Source organism: Cornus florida, unplaced genomic scaffold (genome assembly GCF_030987335.1).
Source record: "Cornus florida cultivar Cherokee Brave unplaced genomic scaffold, ASM3098733v1 CherokeeBrave_3.0.0_Hap2_Chr07, whole genome shotgun sequence".
Classification (NCBI taxonomy): Eukaryota; Viridiplantae; Streptophyta; class Magnoliopsida; order Cornales; family Cornaceae; genus Cornus; species Cornus florida.
In genome coordinates, this window is record NW_026775577.1 from 83,698,989 (window position 1) to 83,720,439 (window position 21,451).

The window sequence follows — 21,451 nt, forward strand, 5'->3', positions numbered from 1 at the left end:
CTCCTCTCTGAATGTCTATTTCATTACATTGTTTCAATGTCTTGCTACATCCCTACTTGTATTATACTCCTCTGATGTGGTTTCCCTAATTTTCTCTCTATATATACATGTTGCTCATAGGTAATTTCTCTGTTCACACACACACATACATTATCCGTTCATTTTTGTAGTTTTATCTATTCCATTTTTTTTTTTTTGTGCATATTGATTGTGTGTGTGGATTTTTTCTCTGTGAATATCTATTTCTGTACATTGTTTCTATGTTTTTCTATATCCCTACTTGTATTATGCTCATCCGATGACGTTTCCCTAATTTTTCTTTCTCTCTCTATGTATATATACAATGTGTATACGCTCATATATACTCATCCTCAATCTCTCTGCCTATTTTCCTGATTTTGTGTTTGTCTGATTTTTTGTTTGTTTGTTTTTCTTTTACAGGGATTTGCAGGTAATATCTCGTATCATTTCTGATGCGGATCACGTTTTCTAGGCGGAGTGAAAAGTCTGTTTGTTTGATTGCTTGTATTGCCTTATTATTATTATTATTATTATTATTATTATTATTATATATATATAGATTTTGTAGATGATTGATAATTGCTATACACCATTATGTAGAGTGTATAAATATCTGTGTGTTGTGCATTCTATTAAGTGGTTTCTCTGATTTTCTTTTTATGGGTGAAATACCATTTCATCCCTGTGTGAAGTGAAAATGAATTTATTAAAGTATTAATAGACCTTCATTTTGTATTCCATCTGTTATTCTATTTTAAGCCTGAAATTTATCAATGTCTTTTGCATCAGGCAACTAATAATCAGTTTAGAATGGAGACATCGATTCATCTAGTGGAGTTTTATTTGTTTTTATTTAGTAATATATATGGAGATTTAGACTTAACTTCACTGCCTATTTGATTCAGTAAGTTGTTTGAGAAATTCCATTTACAATCATGAATTTATAATCACTATATTTTGTGCTTCTCCGGCGGTTTGGAGTATGCTTCACCTCCTCCATGGATGTGCAGACTGCAACCTGCCCTAGCGGGTGATGTGAATAGCTGTAAAACCAATATGCAACTCAACCCCTAGCTGGTGACCACATGCCATTTCTTCTTCTTTTTATTGCTGTTGTTTTTGTTATCATTTTTATATTAATAAATCCACACACACATACATATATATTTTTTTTTGTTGGGAAAAAGGCTTTTGAGTTGATTTTGGGAGTTCTAGCCAACCACATATGCCATTTCTTCTTCTTGGCCTTCTTTTTATTGCTGTTGTTGTTATCCTTTTTATGCATTTACTTAATTTTTTGTTTCCTCTGGAGAAAGAGGATTTGGGAGGGAGCATGAGTTATGCTAACTGCAATTTAAAGGGGGTATAACTTACAAATTGTGGAAATTGCAGTTTTGAATTTCTTATGGTAAATTCTTTAGATTTCCGGATATGTTACATGTCAAATACAGCAGATGTTTCTTGAATTGCTCACATATATATTGATGTCTTTTTATTTTTTCTTTTTTACTTTATTTTTTTTTTTTCTTTTCTTTTTCGTTTTTTTTTTTTTTTTTGTTTTTTTTTTTTAAGTTGCAATTTTCAAGTTCTATATGCAGTTTGCTTTATTAAACAAATTTAATGTCATTTTGTATGTAACTGCTCCTTTTGGTTCACAAGACCATAGAACTCCTTGTTCTGAATATCTTATATTTAAATTTACCAGATATTTTATGTCTATTTATTGACATGCTGTTTGAATTCTTACTTGGATAGTCTCACTGATAAGCTAATGACGGCAGAATTCCGGTTTTGTTTCTTTGAACATCAAGTCTAATTTTCATTTCAGTTGCCAACTGAATTTTCATTTAAAACAATGACCATATGGCAGATTCTACAATGAATTCGAGAAAAGGGGGTGTGAAGCCATTTGTTGCTGGTGCTGACTCATCTGCTGATCAGTTGAGCCAAGGTATGGCAGACATCAGCGTGGATTCTGCACAAGATGGTGAATGGGAGGTTTATACCAAGAAGAACAAAGGTAGAGCAGGAAGCAGTGGGGCTTCCAAATCATGGGGTTCTCAGACCTCTAATCCTAAAGCATGGGGAAATGCAGACGGAGTTCAGAAGCTGGGTATGAGGAGTACTAGTGGATCAGGAAGGGGTTCTGGCAGTAGCTTGCCAATAGTGAATGCTGATTCCAAAAGACTGCCTGGAAGAGGAAGTTCAAGACCCCAATCATCTAACCGAGGTATTGAGAGCAACTACGCTAATCCAGTACCTGTAATTTCTCCTGCATTGCAGCATGGTTGGAATTGGAAGTCTGCTGGAGCTGCTTCTACTCTGCCTTCAGAACGTGACCTGGGAAAAAATGAGATCATTCCGGATGCCTTCCCTTTTGATGTTAACGAGAACAAGGTCAAGGGGATTGTGGATGATGATGATGGTGATGATTCAGATGCTGTTGATGATTCGGATGATGAACTCCTAAGTGATGATTGGGATTCAGATGAGAGCCAAAAAAGCCATGATACACGTAAGAAAAACAAGTGGTTCAATGCTTTTTTTGATATCTTGGATAAATTGACTGTTGAGCAGATCAATGAACCGGCAAGACAGTGGCACTGTCCAGCTTGTCAAAATGGGCCTGGTTCCATTGATTGGTATCGAGGCCTGCAGCCCCTTATTACACATGCCAAGACAAAAGGATCAAGCAGGGTGAAGCTCCACCGAGAACTTGCAGAACTTTTAGATGAAGAGCTGCACAGGAGGGGAACATCAGCCATACCAGCTGGTGAAGCCTTTGGGAAGTGGAAAGGGCTGGATGTAACTGTCAAGGATCATGAGATAGTTTGGCCTCCCATTGTTGTCATTATGAATACTAGGCTTGAGAAGGATGATAATGAAAAGGTATAGTAAATTTTTTCTTGTTTATTTATAGGGATGATATCTGCATAATTTTAATCAATGGAACTGTCATAAAAGACTCATTATTTTTGGTTTTTATGAAAAAAAAAAATTTGTTTGCTTGATTTCAATTGATTACTCAATATGTTGCATTGTGCTTCCAGTGGCTTGGCATGGGAAATCAAGAGCTTCTTGATTACTTTAGCTCATATCACGCAGTGAAGGCTAGGCACTCCTATGGTCCACAGGGGCACCGCGGGATGAGTGTCTTGATTTTTGAGAGCTCAGCAATGGGTTATTTAGAGGCTGAGCGTCTGGATAAGCATTTCAAGGATCAAGGGACAGATCGGGAGGCTTGGGATCGTCATCGTGTTCCTTTCTATCCTGGGGGGCAGCGCCAATTATATGGCTACATGGCAGAGAAAGCAGACATGGATGTCTTCAACCAGCATTCTCCAGGTCCTCACTCTCTTGGCCTCTACACCCACAGTTGATAATTAAATGCATAGTTTTTTTCTGGTTTTGGAGATACAAGAGTACTTCTACCAAGTTCTTATACAATTATGTTTTGCATGCTGTGTGATTGATTAGGCAAATCCAAACTCAAATTTGAGATGAGATCATACCAGGAGATGGTCGTGAGCCAGATGAAGCAAATGAGTGAAGACAACCAGCAGCTTGTCTGGTTCAAGAACAAAGTTGCCAAGGAACAGAGGCACTCAAAAGCCCTCGAGGAGTCTTTTGGTATATTATCTGAGAAGCTGCGGAAAACCTCGGAGGAAAACCGCATTGTGAGGCAAAGAACAAAAAAACATCACGAAGAAAACAAGGAAGAGGTAATGGTTAACTGCTAGGAAGCACGGACACTCCAAAATGGGCGAAGAATCCGTGTCCGACACGTGTCGGACACGGACACGCCCCGACACGTGTCGGACACGCCAAAAAACGTGTCTGGAATTTTTTTATTTTTTATTTATTTTTGGACACGGTTGGGACACGGCTCGGACACGCCACGGACACGGCTCAGACAGCTCAGACACGGCTCGGACACGGCTCGGACACGGCTCAGACACGGCTCGGACACACTTTTCTGGAATTTTTTTTTTTTTTTTTAAATTTTTAATTCTGATATGTTAATTTTTATTTTTTTTTTTTATTTTTAATGCTGATATGTTCTATTTTTTGTTTTGTACTACCCTAAAGATGTTGATATATATATATATACTAACCTAAAGATGCCACAATTCGCCGTGTCCGTGTCCTAAAGATGCTGATATATATATATACTAACATATCAGTGATATATATATATATTCCAACCTAAACATATCAGTGTTTTTTTTTTAAAATTATTAATGCTGATATATATATATATATATATATATATATATATATATATATACACTATTCGCCGTGTCCGTGTCCTAATTTTTTTGAATTTGTCGTGTCGCCGTGTCTGTGTCGTGTCGTATCCGTGTCCCGTATCCGTGTCCGTGCTTCTTAGGTTAACTGCAATAAATTTTGTGTCCAATGATGTTGAGTTTGATTGTTCCCCAGCCCCAGGTGTTGGTTGCGCTTGCACCACTGCCTTGGGCTTTATGTGGGTGTGTGCGCTTTAATATAACCATAGGGCATATGCTATTGCTGGTTAGCTACTTTAAGTATTTTCCCCCCACCCAAATTGTTTAATTTATCAAATTTCTTTGTAAGTCATTCATCAAGTAACCACTGTTAGATTTCTGGAATGCCTTGTAGACTATATCTCAAGTCGAGTAGAATATGTTGCGAATATGCATAATTAGTTCCAGATAAAGTTATAAGTTTATTTTTGTTTCTGTTTCTGTTTCCTTTCCCTTCTCCCACTAACATAAGCACAATTTCGTTCTGACACCTATTGTATATATAATTTTGTTTTTTTGTTAAAATTCTTACCTTCATCATACTCTATATAAAGAACTGCTCAGGTCTTTGTCAAATTCTGCCTATTCTTCGTATCTCTTGAAAAGGAACGACCAGTTTGATGAAGTTATCACAGGGTGTATCTAATGAGAACATAGGATTTGAATCGAATCATTCTCCCTTGTTCCATGTTTTGGAGCTTTTAGTTAATAGAGATTTAAACTGACTCCTGCAAGTTTGTTCTTCATACATTCCATGAAATGCGTAGGCACCCTTCAACTACTTGTTTGTATAATATAGGACATGTTTATCTCCCTTTTTGAAGATTGTAGTTTACTGCAACAGTCTTGTGAATTTGCACCTGATGAGGGAGGAAATGGCTGTTGATTTTGAAGGGTATATATATATTTTCAATTTATTGCTGAAGTTTTGTTTCTAATGTTACATTATATTTTCCTTTTTTTTTTTTTTTGGGAGTATCAAGGATTGCAGATTGCTTGATTCTACAGGTTCCCATCCTGCCCTGCTGTGGTTATACAATTAAATCGCATAAATACCTTCGGTGTTCTAATATATTACATTCACCCCCTTGCACAATTTATTTTAAAGATTAGGGTTTTCATGCTAGGCAGGATAGGGAATTTGGGGTTTGGGGAATGCTTCATTAGACGGTGTGAGGGCAGGGAGGATAGGCCTCATCCCGTATAAGAACCTTGCCATCCTTGGTTAGGGGTCGTGCAGGGTGTGCTATTTATATGACTCTTTATTTTTACTGCTGATTGTGAATCAAACAATGTCAAACGTTCAGTTCTTGATACACTTAAATCACTAATACATGACAATCCTCAATTTGTTGCTAATTTGTGATTTTACATTGGCACTGTTCTATGAAGAGCCCATTACAAACACTTATATAATTTACTAACACTCAGTTTAATATAAATGTTGATATCCTTTATTGTGTTAAGATAATACGATTTCTGTTTAATAGATAATGATGGATCCTTAATATGTTGATTGGGTAGGGCTAAATATCAGATTTGTTAAATCTGTAATGTGGTTGGCCTGTGATATATATATCCATCTACTTGAACAATTTGCTCAAAACAAATGAAAAATAAATTGAGTTGTTCAAGAATTGAAGTAGTTCATGTTAACAAATTGCATTTCTGTTCGGCTTTGAGAGAGTTCTCGCTTTAGGTTTATTTCCACAGGTCAGTGTTTGAAACATGCTCATTTATTTATTTCTTTTTCTTGCAACAGGTGAATATTTTGTGCCGTTCATTATTTCTTTCATCTGTTTTAGTAGTTGGAGTTATTTTCTTTTCTTATCTTCTTTTCTTCCCCCGCTTGACTATTCTAATTATCTCTTCTTTTCTCTTTTCCCCCTCTCTCTTGGGTCCTGCACTCTATTCTTCATAGATGGACTATCTGGAGCAGTTCTTTAAGGAACAACTTAGAGTCATTCAGGACGCTCGGGTTGCAAAGGAGGACAGTTTTGAGAGGATGCAACAACAGGAGCGGGAGAAAGTGAAACAGACAAACACCTCTAATACATCTGATCACAGGCAGAGGTAATATGCCCTTTTTCTACGTTCTCTGTTATATATATATTTTTTGTATCTTCTTTTCCAATCCTTGTATCTTCTTTTCCAATCCTTGTATCTTCTACGTTCTCTGTTATATATATATTTTTTGTATCTTCTTTTCCAATCCTTGGATATAGAGCTGAAAAAAATTTATTGGTGGTCTTTTTTGGTCTACAATTTAATATGAAGTTGTGATGTTTGGATATAGGGTGGAGGAAATTGCAAAATTCATAGAATTTCAGGACAAGGAGATGGATGAATTTGTTGCAGAGAGAGAGAAACTGCTAAAAGATCATGAGCTAAAGAAGATTTCAATGAAGAAAAAGCATGGGGAGGAAGAGCTTGGACTGGAAAGGGAGTTTGATGCTGAACTTAACCGGCTGATGGAGAAGTACAGCCCAAAGCACATGGAGGCAAAAACAGTGGCAGTGGCGGCTACTGATGATGGTAAGTAAGATCTGAGAGATAGAGCTAGTACTAGTAGTCTAGTACTATAAACAAGAGAAACACAGCGAGAAACTTGAGATATTTTGAACGGTTTTTATCATTCCCTTAACAATGGCATTCTAAAGAAGTTAGTAAGATAGAAAACAACAGATGATGAGACACAGTCATTTCAGAGATTGTGATGGGTTTGTTACTTGTATGTAACGGAATGGTGCCTTGCTTTTTAGGTTAAATGTGGGTGGTTGGTTGGTTTTTACCAATGTTTATCTGTTGTATATCTATCTAGTCAGTCCTCTCCTCGGTTGGGGTTGGGCAGGCACAGGTACAGGTACACTCCTATTTGGAGGATTGGAGTAAGATGAACAATGATATCTGACTTACGGATGTTATGGTGCCAATCTGGTTTCCGTAGCCTGCTACTAGACCCATTCAATGAATGGTACTGGTATTGACAGGCTGCTTGCTGCTCGTATAAACTAGATTACTAGAACTCGTATTTTGCACGGATAGATAATTGGGACCTGGACCACCGTATGCCACTCTAAATGGTCCTCTTTTTCTGTTTTAGCAAGTAATAATTACTACTAATATAGTTTCCTAAATGTGGTGGTGGTAAACAATTCTTAGTGTTGTGGGATCCCAAGTCCACCCTACAAAAATGTTTATTCCAGTTGCATTTGCATTTTACTATTGTACCAGTAATAGTGTTCCTTATTAGTGTTGTCTACCAAAGATTAACTTAACATATTGTGTATATAATAATATATGTTGGTTTATCTATATTTCTATATGTAAGTGCTTACTTCTGTGTCTGGTGAAATTAATAATTAAAATACTTACTGTGGATCTAAACCTAAAAAGGAGGGTGAAAAGAAATTGGTGAATCAATGCCCTTATCTAGGAGAAGGTATTGGATGCGCCTGGTGATCATCCGAGCCATATGTGTTGTGAACTTGCGTTGTGCATGTTATCGGTGCAACGGTGTGCTAGGCACACCGAATATCTATCCCTTTTGTAGGCGGTTTAGTGAGATTGGATATGAGGTCAAGCATTTGGCTTGGTAGCCAGACAGATTGGGGCTATTGTGTTTTTCATGTCTTTTATGTTTGAAAATATTCAGTTTGTGCAAAATAATGGTAACTAGCTGGCTGGGTGAGCTATTTTTGATTGATGCCTCTGTTGTAGTAGTCTGATAAATGCATGTGATTGCAACTTTAGCGCTTTATTTATTTGAAATATTTTATCATTTCAAACTCTTGATGGATGTGATTGATGGGTATCATTTTTTAAAAATCCATACGAGAATCTTACCTTTTAGTCACGTCGTGTCTCTCAATTGTGGCTGGTTAAAGGGCACTTTTACTTAGAGACGACCTCGTTTCACTCGGTTTGTCAAAAAAATAAAAACAAAAAATATTCTTACTTCTGGTATGCATGATACTCTTCCGTCGCATTTTAAATGTCCTTTTTGAAAAGGGTGACTCTCATCCTTTTTTGCAACAGTTTTTTTGTGCAATTTGTAAATATATGGAAGAAAGTGTTCCTTCCGGATTCTATCCATAATGATTCTTTGCAACAGTTGTATCTTGTCTTTAGGCGTTTGCGGCTTTACCAAAGAAAGCCAACTCAATTAGTTAAGCATAAACATGGATATACTACCTCCGTCTTAAAAATAGTATCGTCTTAAAAATAGTATCATGTTCGGAAACTCAGACAGTTCAATTTGTGAAAGTCACGGTTTTTTAAAAGTGATACTTTTTATTAGACGGAAGGAGTAATACAATATGGATGCATTGAATTTTACTAAAATAGGATTCTGACTTTTATACTGAGACATGATTTGAAAATTAAAGTTTTACCATTATTGTAATATTTTTTATATTATATACTAATTATTCTACAGCTTTGTTATTAAAATGTTTTTGTTTTAAATAAACAAGTATTATTTTATGTTTGACTTGTTATATTGCTATTTTTTTTAATAAAAAATAATTAAACACTTTAGAATGTGATCACTTTAACCTCAAATCTATCTCTTTCTTTGTATGAGAACACACATTCTTTGTATGAGAACACACATCTATTGTGGAGGAGGAGGCTCTTGTTTGACGGTTTCATTTTTCCTTGGCATTCTTCACCCGCTAATGACAAGATAATTTCATTTGTTTTTTTAGAACTAAAACTAAGGTACTATTAGGTTCTCGCATACACAAATGAATGTACGTACAAAGTCAATATTATCTAACACACAATTCCTTACTAATATAAATTTATACCGGAATATGGTTAGTGATAGGGAATATTAGCCTAAGCAGAAGTCTAAGTAGACTGTAGACCACAAAAGCCCGAGAAGTTTGGATAGAATACACATAGATGGGACAACAATTACTACTATATGAAATAACTCTCCTAGTTCTTGGTGGAAGAGTAAACTGAACTAATTTTCTTTGTGAACACGACTCTCATTAATTCTTCTATAAATGAAAAGTCGGACAAATCAAAAGGTACGTCATAAATTAAATACAAAGTCTTTTATTCTCCCTATTTATTGTCAAGTACTAACTTGACCGTCACAACGCCGGTCGTCACTTCTATCTTATTTTTTGGGAAACATCTTCGACTCTGGCCGGCCTGAGTAGATTTTTGCATCAACAGTTATAATTTTATTTTATTTATTTATATTTTATTTCTCCTAATAACTTCAACAATCCTCTAGAGGAAACTTGAATCCATTACCTTTGGCTTTGGAAAAAGAGGAGACATGTTATTATATTTTTGTCATGCATCAAATTATGTCATTTTTGAAGTTCAACACCACTACTTTAAAAATGCGACACCCATTATTTTTGAGGACGTAATATTTTTATTTTGAAAATGTAACAACAATTTTAAAAGTAAAAGAAGATTAAACAGAAGAAGGTTGATATGCTTCTCTCTTGACCATTACCATTCTAAATTTCTAACGCAAAAAATTCCTTGGAAGAAGTGTAAATTATCAAATAGAAAAAAAGAAAAAGAAAAAAATAGATAAAGGATAAACTATATTTACTTGTAGTATTTTGCAATAACTTCCCTTTAAATTTCTTTGGCCAAACAACCCGGTAGACACCTTATTTTGCAGCACTTTTATAATTTATTTTATAAAAAAAAAAAAGGTAGAAAAAAGAAACAAATAAGATAAGAGAAAAGAAATTAAAATAAAAGGCAAGAAAATATATTAACACATTCACACTCATATACACTTTCTCACACTCACTCACATCTAAGGGTAATCCATCAACTCATATATTACCTATAAAACACAGATACTTTTACAAAAGAGTTGTATTTCGTGTCTATGTAAGACACTGACACTCTTCCAGCACATGTCTGACACTTCACATTCGTGTCCTTAAATAACAATTAAATTTTTTATTATCTTGGACCCTTAGCCGACACTTCACAGACGCTTAAGCCAACACATTATAACATTTCTAATATAAGTTTACGCGGTAATCTTGAAAATAATATAAACACATTCTAAAGTGTTCAATTTTTCTATTTAAGAATAATTGTCATTATACATAAGATCACAAATAAAGCATAAAATGATATTTATTAATTTAAAATAAAAACACTATTGCGACGAAGTCATTACAATAATGACATAATTTTATTTTTTAAATAATTTCAAAACAACTCTAAATATCGTGTTCTACCTTTTTAAAAGTTTAACGTGTCAACGTATTCGTGTCTGCGTCATGCCATATTTCACCTTGTGTATTCAGGTTATATAGCCCACCCATGTTCACACTTTAATCAAATGGGAGAAATCATTAGATTGATTCAATTCAATTAAACTTTAATTCTATATATATATATATAATTATATATATCAAAAGCCATTGGCCCATTACACATGCAGGCTTGCTCATCCCCCATCTATAAGTTAAACTTTAATGTTTTAAAACTCCATTCCTTTCAACTTTGATTCCAGTAGTAAACAAAATATCTAATTTTCTCCTTCCATCCCATTCAATGCACCTAAAGAATGCCACACAATGTGATTCTCCATAATTTTTTACTTTCAACACCATGTTTAATTTCCCAAAAAGTAGAAAAATAAATAAAAATAAAAAAGGTTAAAAGTACTTCCACTTGGGACAGAGTATCTGAAATTAAAATTTTCAAAGCGTCCTTAGCCTTAAAATCAATACAGTAACAAACAATGTACACTATAAATTTCTTCTTGTAAAGTTTACACATGCATTTCAAGAAAAAAATTTAAAATAATAATAATAAATAAGATACTGCAGATCTATGATACCTCAAGGAACTAGTTATTTTTTTATTTTTTAAATATTGAAGATCAGGACATACACACAATGCGAAAAATCTACCACCCACACTGAAAGGAATCTTAACTCCTGAACCATGTTGCTCTATGAAAAGTGTGGTCCTCTATTAAAATATGATGGTTAACAGATCAGTAGGTTTTCGTTATTTATATTTTCCCCTTTTTTCCCCTCATATGAATCCTGCACCATTTCTATACACATTACTATTTCTAGTAAACACGTGCTATGATAATCGAGATTACATACATAATTAAACAGGCTTACCAACCCTCTTACGAATCCCTTTCAAATACACTTCTTCCTCCTATCGAGTAGTCTGTGTTGCACGGTTTTCCTGCCGAGGGGAGTCTGCGTAAACTTGACCTCGGTCCCTCACATCTCTAAATATAGAAAGAAATGAGTTAAGGCTTTCGGAAGAAGCCCCCCCTAATATCCACAATAACAAGGAACTAAATGAATTCATAGTCCCAGGATTGGTAGCAGCTTCTGCTTGGTGGAGGTCTGCTTGCCCCGTAATCTGGAGAGGGTTGTCTACTCTATCTGAGTTGTTATTCTCTGATGGTTCAAGTATTCCAGAAAATTGTGCTTCATCACCAGTTGGTGGCATTGCCAGATTAGGTCCGGCTCTCACCCCACTTTCAGATGTCGGGTCTGCATTAACTGGACCTGGGTTCCTTGTGTTTAATCTGGTGATATGCAACGTTGAGGCAAGTATTGTAGAGGAGGTAATGTGGAAGTCTGGGTGTTGCTGAAACTGCAACCGCCGATTTTGCATAAACCTTAGTAGAGCTGGAACCTGATACGATATTAGCACAGAAATTGGTGAAGTCAGTCAGTTATCAGAAAAATGGAGACGTCCACTCACAGAAAAAGACCAGCTGCATCAGAAATATTCTGGTTTTGCTGCAGCCATGTACCTTTTCAGAATAGACCTAACCACCATAAATGAATAGTAAAATATCCACATGGATCCCCCGTATCAAGAGAAATTGTATGCACAAAAAATCCTCTCTAGGGGTGAATCTTCACGTTGACAAATTACGCTAAAATTTAAGATTTTCCTGAAGTCACTAGAGACGAGAATGAATATCCATCAAGAAATTAGAGCCTTGAGGACTTTCTTCCCAGAGAACATTAAAATGAATTTTTTCTGTGAAACATAGATTGCAATGGGTAATCAGATGTCCCATTTTTCTGAAGCCAGCGGACTCGTTCTCTTTCTAATTAACAAGATAAAAGTAAGTGGAGTTTAGACAAAAAAAATAATACCAATAAAAACATATTGCCAATCAACATGAAGTATGGTTCATGTCTAAGTAACGCGAAGCATGTTATGGCCACTACTAACATAGTACCATCCAACACCATCTAAATATTCTACACTAGTGGTCATTAAAATGAATTTTTTCTGTGAAACACAGATTGCAATGGGTAATCAGATGTCCCATTTTTCTGAAGCCAGCGGACTCGTTCTCTTTCTAATTAACAAGATAAAAGTAAGTGGAGTTTAGACAAAAAAAATAATACCAATAAAAACATATTGCCAATCAACATGAAGTATGGTTCATGTCTAAGTAACGCGAAGCATGTTATGGTCACTACTAACATAGTACCATCCAACACCATCCAAACTACACCAGAAGCCACACCTCACACTAGTGGTCATCAAAGCAGTGGTAGCCTAGTACTATTTTACACGGACTCGAGTATTCGTGTTGGGTTGAAAGCCAAGGACACGAATTTGCAGCTAAATATTCATATTTATTAAAATTTATAAAATTTTATTTTTAGGTGACAGTGTCCAACATGGGCACTTCCTTCATTTTGAAGTACAAATGGAAAAAGGAAAATATGAAGGTACATGAATCATCAAATAGCTTATTAGGTGCATACCTACATGTTGTATGTCCAACATGGGTATTTTTCATGCATTAGACGACTCCATGTAACAGGTTACCTAGACATAAGTAAGCAACCAAATCCTAAGACCCTTAAACATCTGGTCTCACTTCATCTACAGCAGGTATGCAAAAATTTGAGATATATTATATCCGTTCTCCTGCAGCAAGTCAATATAACTTCCTTTTCTGCTGTAAAAGTACGTTTACAATTGGTAATCCAATACATATACTAGAAAATTATGCGAACTAGGGACATACAGTGGCGCTCTACAATTATTGCCATAAAGCTTACTCAAAACAGTTGCCTCAAAACGATTCCAGAAAAATTGAATGCATATACTAGAAAATAGTGTCAAACAAGAGACATATAGTAATGCCTACAATTACTGCCAGAAAGCTTACTCAAAAAGAGGTTACCTCAAAACGGTTCCAGAAATAAAGGATGAGGTGCTGCATAAATGCTGCAGTAGTAGAGAGAGCCAGATACGAAAAACCTAGGAAAATTATTGAAGCCCAATTTAAGATGATGATAAATGCACCCAATTCAAAATCAAGAAAAATAGGTAATAGGTCCATACCATAAGTATATGAAAAGAAATAGATATGGAACACCAGAAAATAGAGTAAAAAGAAGCGAGGAAAGAACTTCATCGATATTGGTGTGCGGACACTGCAGGCCAGTAACAAACACAATTATATAAGAAAGATATGTAAATATGTAAACACAGGATTGCAGAATCTTGACGAAATGGATCTTTTCCTATGAGTGATATCGTTGAACAATACATGGTGTATATCAAGGATCAATCTACTAAAATAGGGTAGTCCTTACTTTGGTCATTACTGAAGCCTAAAAACCATACCAATCCAAACATCACACCCATCAATCCAACCATCTTTGTGACTGGATCAAGGCATTGGTTCAGTAACACTGCTACTATCGACTCGAAATTCAGTGGACAAAAACATGCTGGCATAAAAACACTGCTACTATCCACTCGAAATTTGGTGGATAAAAACATAGTGGCATAATTGTGCAGATATTGAGGATCCAATCTGGGAAAACTGACCAGAGTTGAAACCTTAGGCACTCTGCTACCCAACTGGTACATTGATTCTGTGACAAATATACCCAAATCAATGCCAATGATGCTCAGTGCGTGATGTGCAAATAGCCAAGGGGTTGGCAACCTTGTTCTAGAAGATGGTCATAATTAGAAACCAAATGTCATTTAAAGACAGCTTCTCCTTTGGGTCAACCATCTACCAGTCCTTGTGTCTTCATGTCCATAAATATATATATATATATATAGAGAGAGAGAGAGAGAAGGACCTGATCAGCGTAAATAGTTCACACAACCAGACAAGAATTAAGACCATGAAAGCCAACAGCTGATCATCATAAAACTCAAACAGAAAAAATAGGATTCCAATCATAATCTGCAGACCCAAAAGCACAATCATGTCAGCCAAGATAAAACACCAAGAGCAATAAAAAATTTATAATTGAAAAAAGAGAAAAAAAAAAAATATATGAAAGAAAACAACATGAACTACATATAATTTCTATCATTCTATGATTTCTAGATATTATTGTGGATCACATATACATTAATCGAGATAAGACATAAGGTTTACCGGTACAAAGACGAGGGATTCAATTACATGCACAAAAATCAACTGGAATGTTGGAAGCCGATGACGAGCATGGTGTTGAAGTTGCACTGCATTTGAGAAAAAGAGGGAAACCATTATATATTTTTTTTGATAAGTAAGAAACCATTATATATGAGAGAAGAGGAAGGAGGAAGCATGACGCATCGGTACCCCCCAAGGATCAATGATCAATCAGGACCAACCAATGATGGAGGAAAATTTAGATGAACAATAAGCACACAAGACACATTTTGGAGACCGTTGTCAAATTTATCTAATCAATACTTCCTATAACATGTGAGCTTACATATCATTTAATTACTATATCAAAACATTAACCATTGGCATGGGTCATTTAACCAGGTCATGAATACAACAACACTATTAGACAAATGCAAATACTGTGTGGGGTGTGCCTTATCATGCCAGAACTGTCAGATAGAAGATAATTTTTCTTGGGTCAGGCCAAACAAAAAATGAAACAAAACAAACCTGTGAACTTCAGCATTCGAGTTTGTGTCTCTCTCAATGTAAATGAAACTGACATTGTAGTTGTGAAGAAAACAAATAGTGACATCATAAGTACTCCACACTTGGTCACGAGGTAATCTGTAAGAAATCAGAAGCAATGTGTAATAATGACATTTAATACCCATAACATTTTTTTTGTGCAGAAGATACCTTGCTAAACATGCATAAACTTAGCCAAAAAGAAGTTACAGTATGACCATGAACATAGCCAAATTCCAGCATACAAAAAGCAATACACTAAGAAAGTGCCTCTCATACATCTTCAATATTGTAAGTATTTATTATATTTATACACTACTCTTTGGAAATACATGCACGATGGATCCACTTTGTTATGGTTGCCAAAAGTTACAAGCTATGATGTTGTGGCCCGAATTTTGTTTCGGCTCGGATCACGTTGTGACCTGGTTGACCAGAAAAGTAAAAAAAATTGACCTATTTTCCAATTGCGGGTCGTACACCCTGCTTAGTACTCTTTTGTAGCCCAATATATAAGGGTGTTTAGGGTTTGGAGTGGGATAGAGTGAGACGCTGAAATCGCAGGAAAGAGAGAGAGAGTGAGAGCGAGAGCTAGGTTTTGGGTCTGAAACTTGTAATCTCCTAATTTTCGCATAGTGAAATCTTTAACCGGATCTTCACCATGGACGTAGGCACAAATTGTGCCAAACCACGTAAATTTGTGTTCTTTGTGTGTGGCGTGTTTACTTTTTTGTCGTGATTCCTAATTTGTTCTTGGTTCGCTGTGTTTGTCGTATCACAATCATATATCCTTGCAAATAAATCAATGGGCTATTTTCTAAACAGCTTCAATGAAGGAAAGGCATAATAATAATAATAGGTTTAGTATGAATTAGGTAACCTTAATTTGAGATGAAGTTTCTCAAGTCAGGTTTTTGCAGCTTCAATGGATAGAAGCATTATAGTAGTTGTTTTGGTAAGAGGAGCATGACAGTAGTTAATTCAACATAGATCTCAGCTCCAAGTAACCAAAGATTTAAGTTCTAGTTCGCAGCTTGATAGCTCAAGAAGTGACTTCTGTTCTGAAACTCAATCTTGATTACAAGAAAATAAAATTTCAAAAAATAAATGACTAGAGATTTCAATTAGGTCAGGGTAAGCTAGTTCAGGGTAAGAAAATGTGTGGTGCTTGATATTCCCTATCCATTTTCTAGTCATAAAAATGAGTAAATGCTTGATATTCACTATTGCTAACAATTAAACGTATATTTTTCCTAAACCAACATAGATTGGTGGTGCTTCCCAATCTATTTATGGTTTAGAAAAAGAATAATTCAAATCCAAGAGTAGTTAGTACCTCTTCCATTAACTTGACTCACAAGATATTTAAAAATACTTGCATTTTGTATCTTTCCTTTTGTCTTTCACTTATGTGATGCCATTTTGTTTACAAATGTAATAAATGAGTACGTTGGTAGGACTGATTAGAGCTCTGTCATGGCAGGCTCGTTCCACACAAAAAAAAAAGGATTAATCTCTTGTGGGATTCCCACCCGAAGAAGCACGGATACGGGCATGGGACACGGACACGATATGACAAGGATACGCCGACACGTCAAATTCTAAAAAAGTAGAATACGGATATGGCGTGGGCACGGCTAATATAAACATAAATTTTCATTTTTATATATGTAATGAATGAGACAAACATGGAACTTTACTTAATTTATAAATTCCATAATAAAGTTACATTTTTTTTTTTTAATAAGTAAATAAGTATTAGAAAGCAATGAAAAGGGGGATGCATCCCAAAGCTACACAAAGGCCAAAGCCAAGAGGGACCCTAAGGACCCAAAGAACCCAAAAAATCAACTATCTCCTCTATAGATTTACAATTTGTCCCCATAACCCAACTAAAAAGAGAGCTAACAATAAGAAATTTAATAGCCCCAAGCAAAGATTCCTCCCCATCAATGTATTTTCTATTCCGCTCCTTCCAAAGACACCACCACACACAAAGAGTGTACAAGACGAAGAGTGTAGGATGTGTTGGTCGAGTGTCTCGAATGTGCTGACCAAATGTCGAAAATGTGTTGACCAAATGTCCGAGATTTGTCGGCCAAGTGTCCTAAATAATAAATTTTGTTTTTAAATAATAAACACGGACATGTCTAGGAGTGTCCATGGAGTGTTACAGTGTTGGACACGGACATGAGACCTCATAGAAGTGTCTGGGCTTCTTAGCCTACACCCACTTAAGAAACCTACGTCCTCTCAATACACACTCAATGTGGGACTCAAACCACGTGTATGCATCGGTGACAGGATCCCCTGGACAGATCCTTGTTATCCTGTTAGGGGGAACCACACAACAGAGATTCATAAAAGACGAGATTTAAACAAGAATGATTAATAAATTAATGCAAAAGATCAAATGAAAGTTGAAGCAATAAAAAATAACTCGAGCACAAGCTCTTTTGGGTAAAAGTAAAAAACCTTGCCAACAATACTATCTCTAGGGACCCTACCATATGTTACTCCAAAATCATAAAATACCATATGAAGATTTTTTACTTACTCTGTACATAACATTAACCTTCTCAGCCTTGCAGAAAAAAATATTAATCTTCCCAGTATTTAAATAGCATATAATAGAGTTGACATAGTAAAGTCGGACTGAATAAATCAACCAAAATATCCAACTATAATACCTCTCGATACTACAAATGCATTTAAAAGTATTTTTATGCACCAAAATTTCCTATATGTTTAAGCATTATAAATCTTTATAATTTAGGTTCTATTGAATGCGAGAATCAACCATGAAACTCAATTAACCTACCACTAAACCTATTCAACTCTAGATGGCAAGTTCATTCACTAACTTCAACAAGGAACTTCTATTTGGTTCTAAACTAAAAGGGTGTTACAATGACCCGATATTACCTGTCCAGCATTAAAATAGATCCAAATAACAAAATAAGCATAAACATAATTGATAACTTGAAATTTGCTACTTTAAACATCTCCCTCTAACAAATGCTCACAGCTGCTTAGTTTGCACTTTGCAGTGCCACAGTATCTTGACACTGCTTCAGCTATCAGCAAAATGGATTTCAACCCAAATGAATCAATTTCAATCAATCTATAGTTGCTGATCAAAGGTCACATAGTGAATAGCAGGGTAAATGTAAGTTTGCCAATATTTGTATGGAAATTATGCCATCAACCTACTGCTCCAGCTTCACTTAAACCAATTCACTCCTTATATGAAACATTCCTCTAGTCACTAACATGACCAATTTCAGCAAATTGTATAATTGGCATTGCTCAGAGGATATCCAGCAGGATTGTATGAAAAGCATGGCAAGCGTTTAAATAATTGACATACTTCAAACATACCTCCAAATCTTGCAGAACCTTCGGGTTGCTCGTGTGCATAAGTGAGATTATAGAACTCCTTTGTTTGGTAATTATAAAGATACCCTGCACATTGCAACAAATATTTAAATAAACAAAATTTGAGAACTAACACAAACTCATCACATAATAATCAGATGGAACTTTAATTGATTTGTTGTGGACTCATCTGAAACTCTAACTGGAAAATGTGCCATTCCATTAAATCAATAGATGGAAAAAAAGAATGCCGTTTGCAATTAAAGACCAAAAAGACATCAAATAAGTTTGAAAACAACTACAATTGTTTGTTCATCTGTACAATGAGGCTATTTAAAGAGATCACGAAGAAACAAAAAATAAGTTAACTGAGTTAGTGCAAAATTATCTGAGACAAACTGTATCTGAAAAATGTGCTCATTCATTAAAGCATCAGGTGGAACAAGAGAATGCCTTTGCACTAAAACACGCATCAGATAAATTCATAAATGAATATAATCATATCAGCACTAGTACGATCAGCCACTGTACAAGGGGGCTACTGAAAGAAACAGGGAACCAACAGAAGTTAACTGAGTTGGTGTAGAATTATCTGAAACTAACTGTATCTGAAAAGTGTTCCCTTCTATTAAATCTACAGGTAGAACAAAAGAATGCGTTGCACCGATCTTTATCAGCAAGGTGGCAACATATTGACAACTTATTATGTCAGTTCATAAATGAACAAAATGAGAAGACTATCAACCAATATAAAAGGATAAGAATTCCCATTAAGAATAGCAAAACACAAAAGCATGGTAATATATTATGTTTATGTTTATGTGATATATACGTCATGCACAACCCACAAATAAGTTCTTAACAGTCATAAACAGGTATGCACTAGTTAAAACAACTACTCAATACCTTGACCAGGAGAATTCAACAAACTATTCATCAAAATAGTATCATATCCCACAAGTCTGTTTATCAGCAGTTGCTGCCATCTGGACAAAAGAAGATATTTATTTAAAATATGTTAGTATTTATCATTTTCATTTATATGCATACCACTTTTTTTTTAACATTACAGCAAAGCTCCTACATCTTGCAGTTTAAAATCAACTTTGATCTAATAGGCGTACTTGGTTCAGGGAACAGGATTTCTAAATCTTTCCAGCTGCAAATATATGGAATCGGCAAAAATCCATTGTTTGAATAGGTAAATTAAGATTCTATTTGTCAAAAAGTTGGGTCTGGACAAACATTGTGCATGTATAAACAATTTAGGGTCCTGGTGGTGGAGATGATGGTGGTGACTGAAGGATTCTAGACAACGATGATGCAACAGTAATAATGGCAACCATGGTGGCAGTGGAGGAAAGGCCTTCGATAACGACTATATGATGGAGGTTGAGGTGGTGATGATGATGACGATAACAGTTGCATGATGGTGGCGCTGGACCAGCAGCAGTGATGGATGGAGGTAAAGACACAGGTGATGGATGTCATGGTTGTGCCACCCCACAGCAGTGGTGACAACAGAGTATTGACAATTACCATATAGTGGTGGTAATGGCAATGGGTGTCGGTGGCAATGATAGCGGTAGCAGGATTGGGGCATAAACGGAAGTATTAAGTTGTGGCAGCAGTATTGGCAGTGATGATGGTTGTTGGAAGACAGTTTTTTTTTTTTAATGTTGTTAGCTCTTTTATACAATTAGGGTTATTCATCTATGTTTGCATTAGTTAGTAATAAAAATAATTAACAATTGAGAGAACCCTAGACTCAATTTTAGCGCAGCCATATCTCTCTCTCTCCCCGAACTTGACGAATGTACTGGGTTCACTGTTCAGAGTCAAGTCATTCTTATATGTACTTCAATTGCGTCACAGAATCGCTAGAGGGAGATTGTAAGGTTAACGTGTCATTGTGCAAATTCCATAACATAAGTTATCTAAAGTGTCGAACAAAATGTCACTATTGTATTCAGTCAAAATCATGTTATCAAGGAAGTTACATTCCAAAGTGAATATTAAAGATGGATGCGAAGAGAACTTCAGCATTAATTCTCCATCCAATTCAGTCACATTAGGAATGGTAAGTGATACTAAACAGAAATAGGATCTAGGTTACATAAATGGCTAGATAAACCTACCTTGAACTTAGATAACCACAGACACTTAATTGAAGTTCTTTTAGCTTAAAATGGATTGTTTTGGCTATTTGGACGTTGAAAATTGTTTTATAAAGCTTGAAAATTACTTTAAAACATGAAAAATTAGAATTGACACAAGGATAGAAGATCAATCCCCAGCTCCATAAAAGAGAGACTATTAAAGTGTTTGTGCTGCTGTAGTGAAATTGATTTTATTAAGTCTTCCTTTTTTATCGATCCTAGTCGGAGGTATTTTGCAAATGACACCTCATCCATTAAAATTTCCATAAGTTCTTTTATAACTGAAATTTAGGTCCTGAATTTCGTATAGATTCCCAGTCCAATTGGGGAATTGCACTCCAAACACCAGATTAGATTGTAAGTGGTCAAATTCAATTCTGCCCTTCATGCACCCAAAATCCTGGAACCAAATGCACCATAAAAAATTTCAACAAATATCAACCTTCTCTTTAATAAATTACTGGTTTGATAAAATTTTGGATAAATTTACTTGAATGATATCTATCAGACCATTTGACTGTCTCATGCTTACAAATTTCTCCACACGAGGACACTGTTATGCAATTTCAACATTAAAAAAACCAGCCATTGGTTTTATGGCCCATACGAACGTGGTCAATTATAAGAGAGTACCAAAACTAAAACAAGAATGCATGTTCTAGACATAG

General features: G+C 35.5%; 2 protein-coding genes across 3 annotated transcripts in view; one reads left to right on the forward strand and one right to left on the reverse strand.

Annotated features, from left to right (window-relative positions):
* Window positions 1-420: 420 nt before the first annotated feature.
* Window positions 421-7,102, forward strand: LOC132267357 (protein SUPPRESSOR OF GENE SILENCING 3-like). Its single transcript, XM_059768522.1, has 6 exons — window positions 421-451; window positions 1,892-2,910; window positions 3,072-3,366; window positions 3,499-3,743; window positions 6,229-6,380; window positions 6,604-7,102. The coding sequence occupies exons 2-6, from the start codon at window positions 1,900-1,902 to the stop codon at window positions 6,848-6,850; spliced, it is 1,950 nt and encodes a 649-aa protein (XP_059624505.1). The 5' UTR covers window positions 421-451; window positions 1,892-1,899; the 3' UTR covers window positions 6,851-7,102.
* A 4,040-nt stretch (window positions 7,103-11,142) lies between these two features.
* Window positions 11,143-21,451, reverse strand: part of LOC132267358 (membralin-like protein At1g60995) — a 28,565-nt gene continuing 18,256 nt past the window's right edge. For both annotated transcript variants that reach the window (XM_059768523.1, XM_059768524.1), the window contains exons 7-14: window positions 19,531-19,610; window positions 18,628-18,711; window positions 15,229-15,345; window positions 14,719-14,804; window positions 14,414-14,520; window positions 13,659-13,750; window positions 13,498-13,574; window positions 11,143-11,975 (exon numbers count right to left, since the gene is read on the reverse strand). In XM_059768523.1, coding sequence (XP_059624506.1) covers window positions 11,484-11,975; window positions 13,498-13,574; window positions 13,659-13,750; window positions 14,414-14,520; window positions 14,719-14,804; window positions 15,229-15,345; window positions 18,628-18,711; window positions 19,531-19,610 — 1,135 coding nt within the window. In that variant the 3' untranslated portion in view covers window positions 11,143-11,483. The remainder of the gene's footprint in view (window positions 11,976-13,497; window positions 13,575-13,658; window positions 13,751-14,413; window positions 14,521-14,718; window positions 14,805-15,228; window positions 15,346-18,627; window positions 18,712-19,530; window positions 19,611-21,451) is intronic.